Source organism: Hyperolius riggenbachi, chromosome 4, assembly GCF_040937935.1.
Source record: "Hyperolius riggenbachi isolate aHypRig1 chromosome 4, aHypRig1.pri, whole genome shotgun sequence".
NCBI lineage: Eukaryota > Metazoa > Chordata > Amphibia > Anura > Hyperoliidae > Hyperolius > Hyperolius riggenbachi.
In genome coordinates, this window is record NC_090649.1 from 25,396,375 (window position 1) to 25,416,293 (window position 19,919).

Below are 19,919 nucleotides of genomic sequence, written 5' to 3' on the forward strand. Positions count from 1 at the left end.
TCACTATAGGTGTTCCTTCCTACTCTCAGCCTGACTCCTCCCCCCGGGAGAGTTCAGGTCTCCGGAAGGAATTTGTGCAGTACTCCTTACTGCCCTGAGGCTTTGTCATCTAAGTATTACTGTTGCACCAAACACTACTACTCTACTCAGGTGTCCAGAGGTTAGCCTATATATCTGATTATCGGTGATACTGCAGATCATCAATAATCTGGTATATATCTGTATTCCCAGTGATACTGCAGATCACCGGTAATCAGATTCTCTCTGTGCTACACCGATCGTTACAGCCACATTCTAAGGCTCTTGAAGGATTATTAATTCACTTCCCAGTTTTGTGAGATAAAAAAGAGAGAGACAGGCTGTGAGCCGACACTGTCAGTTGTAGCTGCACAAGAACGACGTGCATGCACCATGCTTCTCCTACGAACACGCAGGCACGTCTCCAGGCTCCTCACTGCACACCGCTGGAGAACAGACGCCATTCTGCAAACCTGGACTGCTGACAACTGTGTCTTACATGGCAGAAGCTTGAAATTCTTATACTTAATAGTGAAGGATGCTGACATGTTAGTAAATAAGTGGTCATGTGATGGCGGTCATCTGCATGCAGCCACAGCAGCAACCCCACACTATGGTCTGATGTGATCCAAGTGACAGTAGCAAACTTTTGCCCTCCCATATCTCAATGCTCAGTCCAGGTTTTCAGGCTAGCGAGTCCTCTCCAGCCAGTTGAGGTCTTGGCGATTGAGGCCCATTGTCTCGGCACACAGATGATTTTAAGGGATACACACAACGTTGTCATTTTACAGTCAACATACATTAAAATGAAAATGCCACTGCAAGACGGCAGCAAAGCAGCCAACGCATAGCAATCTGCAGCCTGCAATGTAGACATCTGCTCTATGTACAGAGGCGGCTGCAGGACAGTGACGGACAAGCACAGAATAGGACGCAGGACAACTCCATGGATGACATGGGAACAGTACAAAGCACACAGGTGGTCCAAGCAAACAGGTGTGACGGGGCAGGACACACACACACATCAGATTCCAGACGACGAGAGCTACCAGGAGATCTGAGAAGCAAAGGACTCACCAAAGGTATAAGACAACTCTACAGTCCAGTAAAGTTACTCAACCAGCCTGATCTACCTAACCGAACAAGACAATCCAGAAGTTCATAAATAGGAAGACACACATCAAATTCCAGATGAGGAGAGCTACCAGCAGATCGGAGAAGCAAAGGACTCACCAAAGGCTTAAGACAGCCCTACCATCCAGGAGAGTCCATACGTTACTCAACCAGCTTAATCTACCTAACCAAACAAGACATTCCAAGAGTTCCTAAACGGGAAGACACAGGTGAGGTTCCAGATGAGGAGAGCTACCAGAAGATCTGAGAAGCAAAGGCCTCACCAAAGGCTTAAGACAACCCTACTATCCAGTAGAGTACGTACGTACGTTACTCAACCAGCCTGCTCTACCTAACTGAACAAGACAATCCAAGAGTTCCTAAACAGAACCAATACATGTCATAAACAAGTCCATACAGGTGTTTTCTGCTAAAATAATCATCCTGATGACCCAGAACAGACTGAGGGCTCCATCCATGTTTCTAAACAAATACAGTAATATGAAGTTCTAGGTGTGCCAGGACAGGTATCTATGGTACACAACATCCCTTAGATCGGAAGGTGGGATGCACTCTAACACAAATATACTAAGATGCCCCACCAGATCTCCAATCACACCTCCCATCTAACAAACCATGAAAAATGAATCTGTAAAGATAAAATTTCATTTTTCATATCAAGCTGGTTATTTTGACTACAACTTCTCTATTTTCTCAGTAGTATCTTGACATAAGCAAGGCAATGACATAGAAACTGAGCATACAATTTAGCTTAATGTCACCACTTAATCGCAGGTAAGTACATGTATTGATACAGATTTGTATAACAGGGAAAAATGGGACATTAGATGAGGAAAGTAGGACAGGAGGACTTGCTTCTGAGACAAAAGCTGTCCCATATTTGTGGCAGTCCCGGCACTACTGAACAGGGACAATACAACTCCTCAGTCGTCCGTCTGGTCGTTCCTGATGAGGCCAAATCCAGCTTGCTGATCAAGTCAGACTAGCTGTTGCAGGAGAGGAACAGTACATGTATCTGAACAGTCTGGGTGCTTTACAGCAAGTACAACACAGAGTTCCCCCATCAAAGGAATCTACAGAGACTCACAGAACGCACAATGCAGCTATATGGGGAAAATAGTCCAGGTGTTCCTCTACAGGCATGAAGCACCCTGAATATTTCAAAATTACAAAACTGGACTGACTTAGTAATCGGGTACAACACAACTCTTTGCCAAGCTCGTCTAAACACTCAGATAATAACTAGGTTCCCGCCCCTTTCACACTTGGCGTTGTGGTAAGCAATTTTACCGCAAGATGCTGCTTCAGCTCTCCTGAGACCAGGGCAATCCATGTTCTCCTCAACACAAAGACAATACAAGGGACTTGAACGAGCTACAGTATGCTCTCCTGAACTCACTGATAATACAAGAGACCAGTACAACCGATGTTCTCCTGAACACAGATAATACAATAGACCATAGGTTCTCAACGTGTGGTACGCGTACCCCAGGGGGTACTTCTGAGGGTTCTAGGGGGTACTCGGGCTTGATATACTTAACCAAAAATAACAAATTTAGAGTTTTAGAAAAATGATAAATCTTATTTAAACAGCACCAAATTAGTATTTTAGCTAATTAAAAGCAATAGTAAATGATTGGAAATGGTTTAGAACCAATTATAATGTACTACGATTAAATATATATTTGTCAAGGGGTACGTGTGATAATGTTTACTATGCTAGGGGGTACTTGGTGAGTACAGGGTTTTAAAAGGGGTACATACCAATAAAATGTTGAGAAACACTGCAATAGACCAATAACAACTAAGCTTTTCTAATACACAGGTGATACAAGAGAGCAGTACAACTTGTGTTCTCCTGACACACGGGTAATACAGGAATCTGACACAAATCGGCCAGCTGTAGCTAAACATGACTATGTAGCACAGGGTCATGCAGGGCAGCTGGTAGCAGACACAGTGCACCTGGCTGGCGGTCCCGGAGAATTCCTCCACTTTTGGAAGGTATGGCCAGGGGAAGATGATGAATGGGTGCTCATGATGACACCTGACCGGAGAAGTAGAGTTCTGGCGCCACCCAGGGGACTCTAAGGAGGTAAAAAGACAACGATGACCTACAGAACTCAATGTTTTCTGCGTATCACCTGAATCCATCTACTGACCTATCATTTGTGACCATTTATGGTCTTTGTATGACCCCTCCAGAGATTCTGTGATTATATTTTGGAACTACAGCATGCAATTTCTTTCATACAACTTCTGCAGGAACCATGGCTATCCAGGAACCAACAGGACAGAGCTGGTTCCTGCATGACTTGTTAGAAAGAGTTTTATGAGAATGCATGCGAGTGTGCAGAGGGTTGATTGACTTTGCTGTATTATTTGCTATTCCCCCTCCAGCGCCTATTTAAATATTTAAATGTCCTAGCTAGAGATGAGAAGCCTGGCTCCTGTGTATTTTCTTGTACATTATTTGATCCTTGTGGCAGGGATTTTATCCAGTTCCCTCTCTCTTTCCCCTGTCAGTGACCATAGACACAGCCTACACTGGTGTGTGTATGGTACATATGGATGTATTCTGGTAGCTCTCTTGGCGGATTAGTCTGATGCACTATCTGTCCCAGGAGAGGACGTCAGGATATGGGCTCCTAATCCCTAGATAGGCTTGATGCACTGAATGCTTGCATGTTTGTACTATGCATGTTACAGGGCCAGAGAACACTTAGTAGCACAGGGGAGCTCTATGTGGTGTATGTGACCGTGCAAGAGACTTTACTCTGGTAACGAAGACTATAGCGCTGGTTACTGCATGAGTTCTGTGAAAGAATTTGCATTGCGTGTGGAGGGTTAACTGACTTTGCTGTTTTATTTGCCACACCCCCTCCAGCAAATATTTAAATGTCCTAGCTTGAGGCGACTGGATTCTGTTTTTCCCCCCTCCATATAACAAGTGTCACCATTATCCCCTATACATAACAAGTGTCACCACTATCCTCTGCATATAACAAGTGTCACTATTGTCCCCTACATATAACAAATGCTACCATTATCCCCTCTATAAAACAATAAGTGTAACCATTATCCCTTCCATATAACAAGTGTCACCATTATCCCCTCCATATAACAAGTGTCACCATCATCCCCTCCATATAACAAGTGTCACCATTATCCCCTCCATATAACAAGTGTCACCATTATCCCCTCCATATAACAAGTGTCACCATTATCCCCTCCATATAACAAGTGTCACCATTATCCCCTCTATATAACAAGTGTCACCATTATCCCCTCCATATAACAAATGCTACCATTATCCCCTCCATATAACAAGTGTCACCATTATCCCCTCCATATAACAAATGTCACTATTATCCCCTCCATAAAACAAGTGTCACCATTATCCCCTCCATATAACAAGTGTCACCATTATCCCCTCCATATAACAAATGCTACCATTATCCCCTCCATATAACAAGTGTCACCATTATCCCCTCCATATAACAAATGTCACTATTATCCCCTCCATATAACAAGTGTCACCATTATCCCCTCCATATAACAAGTGTCACCACTATCCCCTCCATATAACAAGTGTCACCATTATCCCCTCCATATAACAAGTGTCACCACTATCCCCTCCATAATACAAGTGCTTCTATTCTCCCCTCCATATAACAAGTGTTACCATTATTATCCCCTCCATATAACAAGTGTCACCATTATACCCTCCATATAACAAGTGTCACCACTATCCTCTCCATATAACAAGTGTCACCATTATCCCCTCCATATAACAAGTGTCACCATTATCCCCTATACATAACAAGTGTCACCACTATCCTCTGCATATAACAAGTGTCACCATTATCCCCTCCATATAACAAGTGTCACCATTATCCCCTATACATAACAAGTGTCACCACTATCCTCTGCATATAACAAGTGTCACTATTGTCCCCTACATATAACAATTGTCACTACTGTCCCCTACATATAACACATGCTACCATTATCCCCTCTATAGAACAATAAGTGTAACCATTATCCCTTCCATATAACAAGTGTCACCATTATCCCCTCCATATAACAAGTGTCACCATTATCCCCTCCATATAACAAGTGTTACCATTATCCCCTCCATATAACAAGTGTCACCATTATCCCCTCCATATAACAAGTGTCACCATTATCCCCTCTATATAACAAGTGTCACCATTATCCCCTCTATAGAACAAGTGTCACCATTATCCCCTCCATATAACAAGTGTCACCATTATCCCCTCCATATAACAAGTGTCACCATTATCCCCTCCATAATACAAGTGCTTCTATTCTCCCCTCCATATAACAAGTGTCACCATTATCCCCTCCATATAACAAGTGTCACCATTATCCCCTCCATATAACAAGTGTTACCATTATCCCCTCCATATAACAAGTGTCACCATTATCCCCTCCATATAACAAGTGTCACCATTATCCCCTCCATATAACAAGTGTCACCATTATCCCCTCCATATAACAAGTGTCACCATTATCCCCTCCATATAACAAGTGTCACCATTATCCCCTCCATATAACAAGTGTCACCATTATCCTCTCCATATAACAAGTGTCACCATTATCCCCTCCATATAACAAGTGTCACCATTATCCCCTCCATATAACAAGTGTCACCATTATCCCCTCCGTATAACAAATGTCACTATTGTCCCCTACATATAACAAATGCTACCGTTATCCCCTCTATATAACAATAAGTGCAACCATTATCCCCTCCATATAACAAGTGCAACCATTATCCCCTCCATATAACAAGTGTCACCATTATCCTCTCCGTATAACAAATGTCACTATTGTCCCCTACATATAATAAGTGCTACTATTCTTCCCTCCATATAACAAATGCTACCATTATCCCCTCTATATAACGATAAGTGTCACCATTATCCCCTCCATATAACAAGTGTCACCATTATCCCCTCTATATAACAAGTGTCACCATTATCCCCTCTATAGAACAAGTGTCACCATTATCCCCTCCATATAACAAGTGTCACCATTATCCCCTCCATATAACAAGTGTCACCATTATCCCCTTCATAATACAAGTGCTTCTATTCTCCCCTCCATATAACAAGTGTCACCATTATCCCCTCCATATAACAAGTGTCACCATTATCCCCTCCATATAACAAGTGTCACCATTATCCTCTCCATATAACAAGTGTCACCATTATCCCCTCCATATAACAAGTGTCACCATTATCCCCTCCATATAACAAGTGTCACCATTATCCCCTCCATAATACAAGTGCTTCTATTCTCCCCTCCATATAACAAGTGTCACCATTATCCCCTATAAATAACAAGTGTCACCATTATCCCCTCCGTATAACAAATGTCACTATTGTCCCCTACATATAACAAATGCTACCGTTATCCCCTCTATATAACAATAAGTGCAACCATTATCCCCTCCATATAACAAGTGCAACCATTATTCCCTCCATATAACAAGTGTCACCATTATCCTCTCCGTATAACAAATGTCACTATTGTCCCCTACATATAATAAGTGCTACTATTCTCCCCTCCATATAACAAATGCTACCATTATCCCCTCTATATAACGATAAGTGTCACCATTATCCCCTCCATATAACAAGTGCCATTATCATGCTCTCCTTATGTATTACCATCTAAAGTGCCAACATATCTGTGGTGCTGTACAGAGTAAGACACAAACATCTCATTATGACAGCCGGACGTGCTCAGAGGTGCAGATATACTGTGTGTCTCACCATTGTGTGATTTCTTATGCAGAAACTGGAGGATTCTCAGATCCAAAAATAGAACGAAAACAAAGCAGTTACTTTATATATCAGGAGATAATATCCAACAATCGGTGTCTTTGATGAGTCATCGTATACAGCTATATATGAAGGCGTCATGTGACCTGCGACAGCCAGTGCTGCGTATCCGTGGTAACTCCATAAATGGCTCTGATATCATCACCCTCTACCTGACTGACTACAGATGTCTACAAAACAACGCTGCTACCACAATAACAAAACAAATCATTCTACAGATATTTCCGTCACTGAGATTTCGGCACAATATAGTTCGTGACAGTGTAATAAAATAAAGTGTATTTTTTCCTTCCTGTACTGATCAGTAAACTCCTACCTAACTAATTAACCCCTTGCGTCACCTATACTTGTGCTTAAGATTTGTGGAAACCTGTAGTGGGTGTCACCCATAGCGATCGGATGCAATCACTAGGGTGATGGCTAGGGGACCCAATGCTGTACAGATGCACCGCTGTGCTGTTGCCTAGCAATGTATCTGTACGGCACTGGGGTCTGTAAACTATGCGCCATATTGATCCCATGCAGTCGCTACAGATGCACAGGCTGGCGATAATGGTACTCTACATGCCCAACTACTGATGAAATATTTCTGGCGTCCATACTTGTGAACATATTTTAAAGGCACTTGTATTGACCTGAAAAAGCGGGCTGAGACACGTGAAACGCGTTGTGTGTGTGTGTGTGTGTGTGTACTGTGTGTGTGTGTGTACTGTGTGTGTGGTGTGTGTGTGTGTTTACTGCGTGTGTGTGTGTGTGTGTGTGTGTGTGTGTGTGTATAGTGTGTGTGTGTATAGTGTGTGTGTGTGTGGTGTGTGTGTGTTGTGTGTGTGTGTACTGTGTGTGTGTGTGTGTACTGTGTGTGTGTGTGTACTGTGTGTGTGTGTGTGTGTGTATACTGTGTGTATGTGTATAGTGTGTGTGTGTGTGTATAGTGTGTGTGTGTGTGTATAGTGTGTGTGTGTGTTTTTTGTGTGTGTGTGTGTATATAATGTGTGTGTAGTGTGTGTGTGTGTGTGTGTTTTGTGTGTGTGTATACTCTGTGTGTGGTGTGTGTTTTGTGTGTGTGTGTGGTGTGTGTGTGTGTACTGTGTGTGTGTGGTGTGCGTTGTGTGGTGTGTGTACTGTGTGTGTGTGGTGTGTGTGTTGTGTGGTGTGTGTACTGTGTGTGTGTGTGGTGTGTGTGTGTGTGTACTGTGTGTGTGTGTACTGTGTGTGTGTGTGGTGTGTGTTGTGTGGTGTGTGTACTGTGTGTGTGTGCTGTGTGTGTACTGTGTGTGTGTGTGGTGTTTGTGTGGTGTGTGTGTGTGGTGTGTGTGGAGTGTGTGTGGTGTGTGTGTGTGGTGTGTGTGTGGTGTGCGTGTGTGTTGTGTGTGCGTGTGTGTTTACTGTGTGTGTGTGTGTGTGTGTGTATAGTGTGTGTGTGTAGTGTGTGTGTGGTGTGTGTGTTGTGTGTGCGTGCGTGTGTGTGTACTGTGTGTGTGTGTGTACTGTGTGTGTGTGTGTGTGTGTGTACTGTGTGTGTGTATAGTGTGTGTGTATAGTGTGTGTGTGTGTGTGTGTATAGTGTGTGTGTGTGTGTGTGTGTATAGTGTGTGTGTGTGTGTAGTGTGTATAGTGTGTGTGTGTGTGTATAGTGTGTGTGTGTGTGTATAGTGTGTGTGTGTGTGTGTGTGTGTAGTGTGTGTGTGTGTATAGTGTGTGTGTGTGTGTAGTGTGTGTGTGTGTGTGTGTGTGTGTGTGTGTGTGTGTGTGTGTATATATAGTGTGTGTATAGTGTGTGTGTGTGATATGTCCCACAATGCATCACTGCTGAATACGCAAATGATCCCTTGTTGTTCCTGTCAGCTAGCCACACCTCCAGATCCGCTGGAATGCAATGATGTGTCAGGGTGTTAATTGTACAGAGCCGCAATAATCCAACATGCATACAGACTGTTTTGGATTGTTTGATCCTCATCAGTGCATGGCATGGCGTAATGTGGCTCTATGGAGTAGGACTTGAAACACCCAGAAGTACATATTGCTCAGCAAGCTCGTGGTGACCCAGAACTCCCAGGAGTGTGTGGGGGGCTACGATGGACCGAAAAGCCCTCTCACTAAAACGCTATGGAAAGCAGACTGTTGCCTCCTTAAAGGGAACCCGAGGTGGGTTTGTGAAATCATATTAGGACACAGAGGCATGTTCTGTATACAATCACCAGCCTCTGTGTCCTTGCATTGTGCCCCTCCATTAAAAAAAGCGCCAGGCTAGCGACACACAGATTGTCGCTAGCCTGCTATTTACCTTAGCCTGTCAGTCACCGCCACTCCCCCGCCTCCTGTATAGCGTGGCTCCCCAACTGTGTCCCTTCCCGCCTCCTGTATAGCGTGGCTCCCCGCCTCCTCTATAGCGCAGCTCCCCGCCTGTGTCCCGCCCCTCCCCGCCTCCATAAGCCGATTCCCATTCATTGATCTAGGGGCTAACGATCGGCGGCAGTAACGAGCGGGAACACGCGGCGGGGAGGGGCATAGTAGCTACGCCCCTGCAAGCAATTATGGCATTTTGCAGGGACGTAGTTACTCGTCCTGGGGGAGGGGAAGTGGTACAAAGTTATTGCTGTATCAATAGCAACACATCTGAAATGCCAGAATAGTCAAGGATAAAAAACCCTGGAACCTGGAGAGGTTAATCAACTCATTATAATTGCTTATTCTTTCAAATATGATTTAAAATATTAGTGATCAAACGTGCTTTATCATATGCAGGGGCGTAACAATAGACCCTGCAAGGGATGCAGCTGCAGGGGGGCCCAGAAGCCATAGGGGGCCCCATCTTGAGAGACTGACAACTAGGGGCACGGAGAAAAAAAATGTTCTGCTCTCTGCACAATTGTTCTAATGAGTGCATCTGCTCAGCCACTGATAAGGAATCATACAAAGTTTTGCAGACAAAGATTTGTAGACAGTCCCTATTCACTGTTCAGCAGGGTCTTGTGTACATCATCCTGCACCCTTTGTAGGAGGGGGCCCCATCCAATGTTTCGCAGGGGGGCCCAGTGATTTCTAGTTACACCCCTGAATATGTGTTGTTTTTTTTTTAACTGGTTTAAAAACAATGACATAAAAATAATAAAAATAGCCAAACTGAATTTCCCGATGGTGGCAGCTCCAATATTCCCCCGCATGTAATATGAGTAATATAGGCTGCGTCTTACCTTTCTGCATATAGACGCCTCTAGTCACCGAACAGCTCAGCAAAGCAGGGATACCTGGAGAAGAAACACAACATGTCACTTATCGGCACACAAATAAGCCCACCTTGAATTTCATAGACATTTTCCCCAGATCGCTATACTTCTGTTTCCCTCACCCAGTGCATAAAACACACACAGAATATCCGAGATCTACCTGGCACCCTGAAATCACAATCACAGTCATTAGAAAAATGTCTGTGTGGGAGTGTCCCCTATCTCCGACTCCATCTCTCACATGATTGCAGCTCTTTGTAGCATCAAATGAAACGAGGAAACAAGAGGCAGTGAGACAACAGTGAAACTAGCAGTACATTGCTCTGACCTGGTGTTTTCTAAAGGGTCAAAGGCAAAAACTGGCGTCAGGCAGGAGAGAGGATATATCCATACAGCAATCCCAGGGACATTTCCAGGTTATAATGAAAATAAAGTCTAATGATAACAGTTTATTGTCTTTCACCCTGGCCTTCTAGAAAGAAGTAATATGCTATTTCTGTGGCCGGAGATGCCTAATGTGTATTTACACAGCGGGGTAGGATAAAGGCGCACACAGCTGTTGTCTGATTTAAAATTGCAGAAAAAAAACATGAACTTGAAACATGAACAAATACAAACAATGTGCAATGTCTCTTTAAAGGACCACTGTTGCGAAAAAATGTAAATCTATAATACATTTGTACAGATACATTTAAGAAGTGCATCTCTCCCTGAGAAAAATGAACTATGAGTCATATTTCTGCTTATGTTTCTATCATGTAGAAAAGATAGTAAAAGTCTATCAGAACTGACAGGTTTCGGACTTGTCCATGTCCTCAAACATACATTAGTTATTTGGGTTGAAAAAAGACATACGTCCATCGAGTTCAACCAAAGAACAAAGTACAACACCAGCCTGCTCCCTCACATATCCCTGCTGATCCAGAGGAAGGCACAACACCAGCCTGCTCCCTCACATATCCCTGCTGATCCAGAGGAAGGCACAACACCAGCCTGCTCCCTCACATATCCCTGCTGATCCAGAGGAAGGCACAACACCAGCCTGCTCCCTCACATATCCCTGCTGATCCAGAGGAAGGCACAACACCAGCCTGCACCCTCACATATCCCTGCTGATCCAGAGGAAGGCACACCACCAGCCTGCACCCTCACATATCTCTGCTGATCCAGAGGAAGGCACAGCACCACTCTGCACCCTCACATATCACTGCTGATCCAGAGGAAGGTACAACACCAACCTGCTCCCTCACATATCCCTGCTGATCCAGAGGAAGGCACACCACCAGCCTGCACCCTCACATATCTCTGCTGATCCAGAGGAAGGCACAACACCAGCCTGCTCCCTCACATATCCCTGCTGATCCAGAGGAAGGTACAACACCAACCTGCTCCCTCACATATCCCTGCTGATCCAGAGGAAGGCACAACACCAGCCCGCTCCCTCACATATCCCTGCTGATCCAGAGGAAGGCACAACACCAGCCTGCTCCCTCACATATCCCTGCTGATCCAGAGGAAGGCACAACACCAGCCTTCTCCCTCACATATCCCTGCTGATCCAGAGGAAGGTACAACACCAGCCTGCTCCCTCACATATCCCTGCTGATCCAGAGTAAGGCACAACACCAGCCTGCACCCTCACATATCCCTGCTGATCCAGAGGAAGGCACAACACCAGCCCGCTCCCTCACATATCCCTGCTGATCCAGAGGAAGGCACACCACCAGCCTGCACCCTCACATATCTCTGCTGATCCAGAGGAAGGCACAGCACCACTCTGCACCCTCACATATCCCTGCTGATCCAGAGGAAGGTACAACACCAACCTGCTCCCTCACATATCCGTGCTGATCCAGAGGAAGGCACAACACCAGCCTGCTCCCTCACATATCCCTGCTGATCCAGAGGAAGGCACAACACCAGCCTGCTCCCTCACATATCCCTGCTGATCCAGAGGAAGGCACAACACCAGCCTGCTTCTTCACATATCCCTGCTGATCCAGAGGAAGGTACAACACCAGCCTGCTCCCTCACATATCCCTGCTGATCCAGAGGAAGGCACAACACCAGCCTGCTCCCTCGCATATCCCTGCTGATCCAGGGGAAGGCACAACACCAGCCTGCACCCTCACATATCCCTGCTGATCCAGAGGAAGGCACAACACCAGCCTGCACCCTCACATATCCCTGCTGATCCAGAGGAAGGCACAACACCAGCCTGCTCCCTCACATATCCCTGCTGCTCCAGAGGAAGACACAACGCCAGCCTGCACCCTCACATATCCCTGCTGATCCAGAGGAAGGCACAACACCAGCCTGCACCCACACATATCCCAGCTGATCCAGAGGAAGGTACAACACCAGCCTGCACTCTCACATATCCCTGCTGATCCAGAGGAAGGCACAACACCAGCCTGCTCCCTCACATATCCCTGCTGATCCAGAGGAAAGTACAACACCAGCCTGTTCCCTCACATATCCCTGCTGATCCAGAGGAAGGCACAACACCAGCCTGCTCCCTCACATATCCCTGCTGATCCAGAGGAAGGTACAACACCAGCCTGCTCCCTCACATATCCCTGCTGATCCAGAGGAAGGCACAACACCAGCCTGCACCCTCACATATCCCTGCTGATCCAGAGGAAGGTACAACACCAGCCTGCTCCCTCACATATCCCTGCTGATCCAGAGGAAGGCACAACACCAGCCTGCTCCCTCACATATCCCTGCTGATCCAGAGGAAGGTACAACACCAGCCTGCTCCCTCACATATCCCTGCTGATCCAGAGAAAGGCACAACACCAGCCTGCACCCTCACATATCCCTGCTGATCCAGAGGAAGGCACAACACCAGCATGCACCCTCACATATCCCTGCTGATCCAGAGGAAGGCACAACACCAGCCTGCTCCCTCACATATCCCTGCTGATCCAGAGGAAGGCACAACACCAGCCTGCTCCCTCACATATCCCTGCTGATCCAGAGGAAGGCACAACACCAGCCTGCACCCTCACATATCCCTGCTGATGCAGAGGAAGGCACAACACCAGCCTGCTCCCTCACATATCCCTGCTGATCCAGAGGAAGGCACAACACCAGCCTTCTCCCTCACATATCCCTGCTGATCCAGAGAAAGGTACAACACCATCCTGCTCCCTCACATATCCCTGCTGATCCAGAGGAAGGCACAACACCAGCCTGCACCCTCACATATCCCTGCTGATCCAGAGGAAGGCACAACACCAGCCTGCTCCCTCACATATCCCTGCTGCTCCAGAGGAAGACACAACGCCAGCCTGCACCCTCACATATCCCTGCTGATCCAGAGGAAGGCACAACACCAGCCTGCACCCACACATATCCCTGCTGATCCAGAGGAAGGCACAACACCAGCCTGCTCCCTCACATATCCCAGCTGATCCAGAGGAAGGTACAACACCAGCCTGCACTCTCACATATCCCTGCTGATCCAGAGGAAGGCACAACACCAGCCTGCTCCCTCACATATCCCTGCTGATCCAGAGGAAGGTACAACACCAGCCTGCTCCCTCACATATCCCTGCTGATCCAGAGGAAGGCACAACACCAGCCTGCTCCCTCACATATCCCTGCTGATCCAGAGGAAGGTACAACACCAGCCTGCTCCCTCACATATCCCTGCTGATCCAGAGGAAGGCACAACACCAGCCTGCACCCTCACATATCCCTGCTGATCCAGAGGAAGGTACAACACCAGCCTGCTCCCTCACATATCCCTGCTGATCCAGAGGAAGGCACAACACCAGCCTGCTCCCTCACATATCCCTGCTGATCCAGAGGAAGGTACAACACCAGCCTGCTCCCTCACATATCCCTGCTGATCCAGAGAAAGGCACAACACCAGCCTGCACCCTCACATATCCCTGCTGATCCAGAGGAAGGCACAACACCAGCATGCACCCTCACATATCCCTGCTGATCCAGAGGGAGGCACAACACCAGCCTGCTCCCTCACATATCCCTGCTGATCCAGAGGAAGGCACAACACCAGCCTGCTCCCTCACATATCCCTGCTGATCCAGAGGAAGGCACAACACCAGCCTGCTCCCTCACATATCCCTGCTGATCCAGAGGAAGGCACAACACCAGCCTTCTCCCTCACATATCCCTGCTGATCCAGAGGAAGGTACAACACCAGCCTGCTCCCTCACATATCCCTGCTGATCCAGAGGAAGGCCAAAAAACCCTTACAAGGCACGGTCCAAGGGGTCATATGGGATTCTCAGTATTTCCTTCACTCTTTACTCTCCCTGAATATAATCTATGCAAAGATATCAGCTGGCCTCCCTACCCCCTTGCACATTATTTTGGCAGTTGGACGGAGCACCTGCTACTCATTAAGTGCTCTTGAAAATAAAGAAAATCCAGATAATCCCCCATGAGGAGATGGACTGGTACAAAACCTGTCAGTTATGTCATATTTTTACTATGTACTGTAATTGACAGCAACATAGGAAAACAAGAATGTATAACTCATTTTACTCTTGGAGAAATGTACATTTTATACATATGTATAAATAGGAATGTAAGATTTGACAGTGTTTTGCGACAGTGGTCCTAAGGGTGGCAGAAAGGTCACAAAGCCTCCTGCCTGGTCATGTGCTCCATCCAAACATAATAGGAGACACTTTCAGCACTACTAAACATAAAATGTCATTTTATACAAAGGTATAAAATCTTAAGACTTATATCAGGGTTTGCTGCCTTTACAAAAACACTAAGGCCTCGTTGTCATCATGACGCGCAGATGGCGTGCGATCGGAACGCAACGCGTACGATCGCACGCCATCTGCATTTGCATGCCTTGTGTGGCTGATCCTATTCACTGGAGTGAATGGGCCAGCCGTGCGTTTTGCCCAAAAATGCCTACAGCAGTGCGTTCGTGCGCCGCACTAGTACACAGCGCAGTAATGTGAACATCAGACAGTGCGGTCTATGCTTTCTGATGTAATGCGTTTTATTCCTCCTGCACGCGTTGCCGAAGTACAGCCGGCGTCGCGTCTAATGTGAACAGGGCCTAAATATATTATACAAGGGAGGGAGTGTTTATAATAAAGAGGTGAACATGATTAGACAGAAATCCAGAATAGGAACACAATGGGATAATGTAAATACTGAAACATTAACAAGCTGCCCCCTCTGGGATAACACTGAAACACGACAGTGAATAGTGACAGTGAATACAGCCAATCACAAAGACACACACTTCCAGCAGAGCCCCGGAGGCATTGGACTTGCTGTATGATGACATCAGATGATATCAGAGCTCATAAAACATCTAACACTGCAAGTAATCGTTTCCTGTAAAGCCCCTCCGCATAATGACAGAATACACTGACTATATTATCAGCAGCACCATTTGTAAAGCCTTTTCCTCTCGCGGGACTCAGAACAGAACACAGTGCAAAATCTTTGGCGGGGTGGTGGATCTTGTACCTGTCGCTGCTGCTATCCTTGCTGGTGACTAGAATTGCTGGAGACCACGCGCTCATCAGGTCTGCCTCTGTTCCTTCCCATCTCCTATGCCTGGGGTTGGGACTGGAATTCTTCCAGCAGGGTTACCCCACATCATGTTTATTGATCGTTTTCAGCACCTTGGACAGCCTCCGCTCTGCAATAACTGAGCTGGCGCGTGTACCTACTGGATCAAGGCCTGGTTTACACAATACATATTTTATCAACGCATATTGCGATTGATTCACTAAGACAAATAGCATGCCTTATCAAAGTTAACATGCCTTATCAGAGTAGCATATCGAGCACTACGAACCCACAGGGGCTCAGAGCAGGACAAATGGAGGTCGCTTCATTGAAGTGAGAGGGATCACCAATGCAAGGTACGGCAAAGCAGATGGCGTGTGTTGTGTTCCACAGCTATCTGCGTTAGTTAATGTGAAGGAGGCCTTCGGAGCGGTAACCACTCATACTTTGTGTGCTGTACACAGCGGCCTTACTGAACCTTCCATTGGCACCTATAAAACATAAAATGGATAAATAAAAAATTATAGTTACCCTAACATAGCCTTGCGTCTCCCAAAATCATCCCCATTCTAGTCCCGTTACACTGTCCTAGCAGCAGGGAGATTGAGATGCAAAATTAATGCAAATTGTATGGAGCTTGGTTGTGTTGCAAGGGAATTCAACCTATCTCAAGCAAATGCTCCCGGCAAGATAAGTCACAGATAAAAGCCATCTCATGCACACACAAAAAATAAGCACCTCATTGACCGTCCCTCAATGTTCACTTATCCCTTAGCTCCTTCTGCTCAGAGTGTCCGTGTTCATAAGGGCAGGACAGAAACGATGATGCTACACAGATGATACCACCAACCTTAGCCTATAGAATATGCAAATGGTGCAAGGACAACACGCTTGTCCTCAACAAAAAAACTGTGGAGCTAACAGGGACCTTCAAACTGTAGAGCTAACTGTGACCTTCAAAAGGCGCTCACTTCTGTATCTAGACCCATTGAGTTATACTCCTGTTTGCCTGATGAAGCAGGACCACACCTGCGAAACGCGTTGCACTAAGTGGAGTTCAATAAAATATTTTTTTATTGATATATTGTGACTCAATTGAGTTTTATATTTTCGAGGGAGGTAAGTCCACCTGAACATCCCCCTCTTTTAGACGGTTTTTAAACGTTTTTATTCTACTCTGGCGCCTCTGTACACCAAGCCTTGCTGAAATCTTGAGTCCACCCTCGGTGGAGGGGTGCTACCCCGTTTCCTATCTACAGAGAGCGACATCTTAAAAACCTGAGTGGGGTCAGGTTCTAATACTCCCCACCTGCACTTGAAGTGGTTGCCTATGGGTAACCCATGTTTGTGAGTATATCTAAATATTTTGCTTTTAACCACAACCAACTTAACAATACTACACCATATTGGGCTCTCGATTTCTCTTTGTTCTTCCAAGCAAAGAACAAAATTGTTTATTGTTTACATTACAATATTCATTTATAGATTTAGTCAGTATGTGCCCAGTATATTGTAAATCTTTAGCTCTACACAAGCTATCACCTCCATACATTTCCTCTTTAATCTCCAGATACCTCCCCGCCCGGACCCTCCGTTCCTCACAGGAGACCCTTTTGTCCTCCAGCCTAGTCACCTCCTCTCACTCTCGCATCCAAGACTTCTCACGGGCTGTCCCTCTCCTTTGGAAATCTCTCCCTCAGCCGGTTCGTCATGCCACGAGTCTGGAAACCTTCAAACGTACTCTGAAAACACCACTGTTCAGACAAGCCTATAATCTGCTATAGGCAGCTCTGAAGGCACACTGGCTCACCCACTAATCCTTGTGTTTCCTTCCCTTTTGTTTCCTCCCCACTACCCTCTAGATTGTAAGCCCGCAAGGGCAGGGACCTCCTCCTAGTGTTTCTCATACCGCGGTAATTTTAACATGTACCAACTATACGACGTATGATTCTGATACACATCAACTATGTATGTATTTGTATTTATTCTATTCAATGCCATGACTGTACAGTGTCTTTTACTTCTCATGTATATTTATTCCCCATTATTTGTTTGTACTATGTACAGCGCTACGGAAGTTGGCGTTATATAAATAATAAAAAAAATAATAATAATAATAATGATCTTTCCTCTCCCTGATTTACATACTGAAATTTATCACTGGTGGTGTCATCTTTAGTCCTGCCAGGTGATCTGTCAGGAATGCTGGTTACTATGAGTTCTATGCACATAGGGTGATTGTGGTTGGCAGTTGTTGGAAATAGCCATTATTTCCCACAATGCAATGAGGCTCACAGACAGCAAACTGTTAGGACCACGGCCATGACATCACACTGTGGGAGGGGGCTCACCCCAATATCAGCCATACACTATCCCTTAATGATCTATTCGAGAAAAGGTGAACATTTCTCATGGGAAAGGGGGCATCAGCTGCTGTTTGGGATGACGTTCAATCCTGGGTTAAATTTTCTCTTTAAATTGCAGTACTTTCACCTGCCTGCGTGTACCAAAAACAATTCTGGGTGCAGCCCCCGTCGTACTTGGTGAATACTGCTGATTCTGATGAAGGGGGGTCTGCGGGTCCAGCTGGGATTAGAAGACATTTATTGCTTTCAGCAGGCCCGACTCCCGGCATCTTAACCCTCTGGACTCTGGAGGTTATCAATGGATGTCCAGGCAAGAGCTCTGCACATGGCTAGGGAACCTTGCAGAGGGGGAAGGGTGATAATATCCGGCACAAGCAGACAGCCTCATAATAACACTTTCATGTCAGCAGATATTAGCATAAAGAATCCCATGGGGGACAATTACAGGGAGCGTTCCCAGTCACCGGCTTCTGACACAACAAAGGGAGACAGAGCTGGCTTTCATGAGGAGGTCCAGCTGGGGCCTCCATCTCCATCAGCTCAGAGGTAGGAGGCCACGCCCGGGGGACACAGGATGGTGGACCAGGTGAGGCAATACCAGCAAAGACCTCTCAGGGGCGCCAGTATACAGCTGCCCAACTAAACCTGAGGCTAATTCTCCAGGAAATCATGCTGAGAACTACCGAGAACGACAAACCTACCGAGCGGCTGAGCTCTCCTGCAGCCCCCCCATCTCCATCAGCCCCGAGGTAGGAGGCCACGCCCAGGGGACACAGAATGGGGGACCAGGTGGGGCAATACCAGCGGAGACCTCTCAGGGGCGCCAGTATACAGCCATTCAACTAAACCTGAGGCTAATTCTCCAACAATCATGCTGAGAACTACAAACCTACTGAGCTGATAAACTCTCCTAGAGCCCCCAATCTCCATCAGCTCAGAGGTAGGGGGCCACGCCCAGGGAGACACAGAATAGTGGACCAGGTGAGGCAATACCAGCAAAGACCTCTCAGGGGCGCCAGTATACAGCTGCCCAACTAAACCCAAGACAAATTCTCCAACAATCATGCTGAGAACTATGGAGAACTTCTCTGATTCACAAACCTACTGCGTGGCTGAGCTCTCCTGCAGCTGTACACCTCCCCGTACAGACATAATTTTCTTGACTGATTGCATTGGTTGAAAAAAAATTTGAAAATTAATCAATCAATTTTTCTAGATTGAAAACAAAAAAGCACTCAATTTTGCAATCATTTTTATTGAAAGAAAAAAAAATTGAAAATCAATTCTTTTGGTTGGATGGTGTATGATTACCATGCTTACAGCTGCCCATCATCTCCTTGTGATGCCTTGCCTCTTTATGCAGGCACATGATTTCTAGTGTAATGCAGGGATGCAGGGAAATGTAGTCTGATATCTGAATTGTTTTTCTAACTTGGGCTGTCACATGGTCACACCTGTCTGACCCGCCCAGAGAGGAGAGGAAGCAGGCTGTACTGACACAGATCTTCTGCCCAGCACTTTGCTTCTATGCACACTGTTTATATCTATGTAATGTGTATATCCTCTTATCATTCTAATGTCTGTTACAGTTTACTTTGTTCATTTTGGGGTTTAGCTGAACTGTAAAGTGACCCTGAAATAAACCCTAACAAACCCTAATGGTGATAATCAGATTGCCTTCAGGTAAAAGCATATGGCCAAATTATAGTTTGCTCTAGTGATATGTCATGTAATCTAGAATAGCTGGTATCAAAAGCAACTGGTACCAGGAGCTGGTATCA

At 46.0% G+C, this 19,919-nt stretch overlaps 1 protein-coding gene across 6 annotated transcripts in view; it reads right to left on the bottom strand.

The window, feature by feature from the left end:
• The window catches only part of MAPRE3 (microtubule associated protein RP/EB family member 3), a 148,898-nt gene that overhangs the window by 78,572 nt on the left and 50,407 nt on the right, over positions 1-19,919 (bottom strand). For 3 of the 6 annotated variants that reach the window (XM_068279874.1, XM_068279875.1, XM_068279876.1), the window contains exons 2-3: positions 10,220-10,273; positions 3,118-3,239 (exon numbers count right to left, since the gene is read on the bottom strand). In XM_068279874.1, the coding sequence (XP_068135975.1) occupies positions 3,118-3,191 (74 nt within the window). In that variant the 5' untranslated portion in view covers positions 3,192-3,239; positions 10,220-10,273. The remainder of the gene's footprint in view (positions 1-3,117; positions 3,240-10,219; positions 10,274-19,919) is intronic. The other 3 variants (XM_068279877.1, XM_068279878.1, XM_068279879.1) reach the window with 1 other exon arrangement.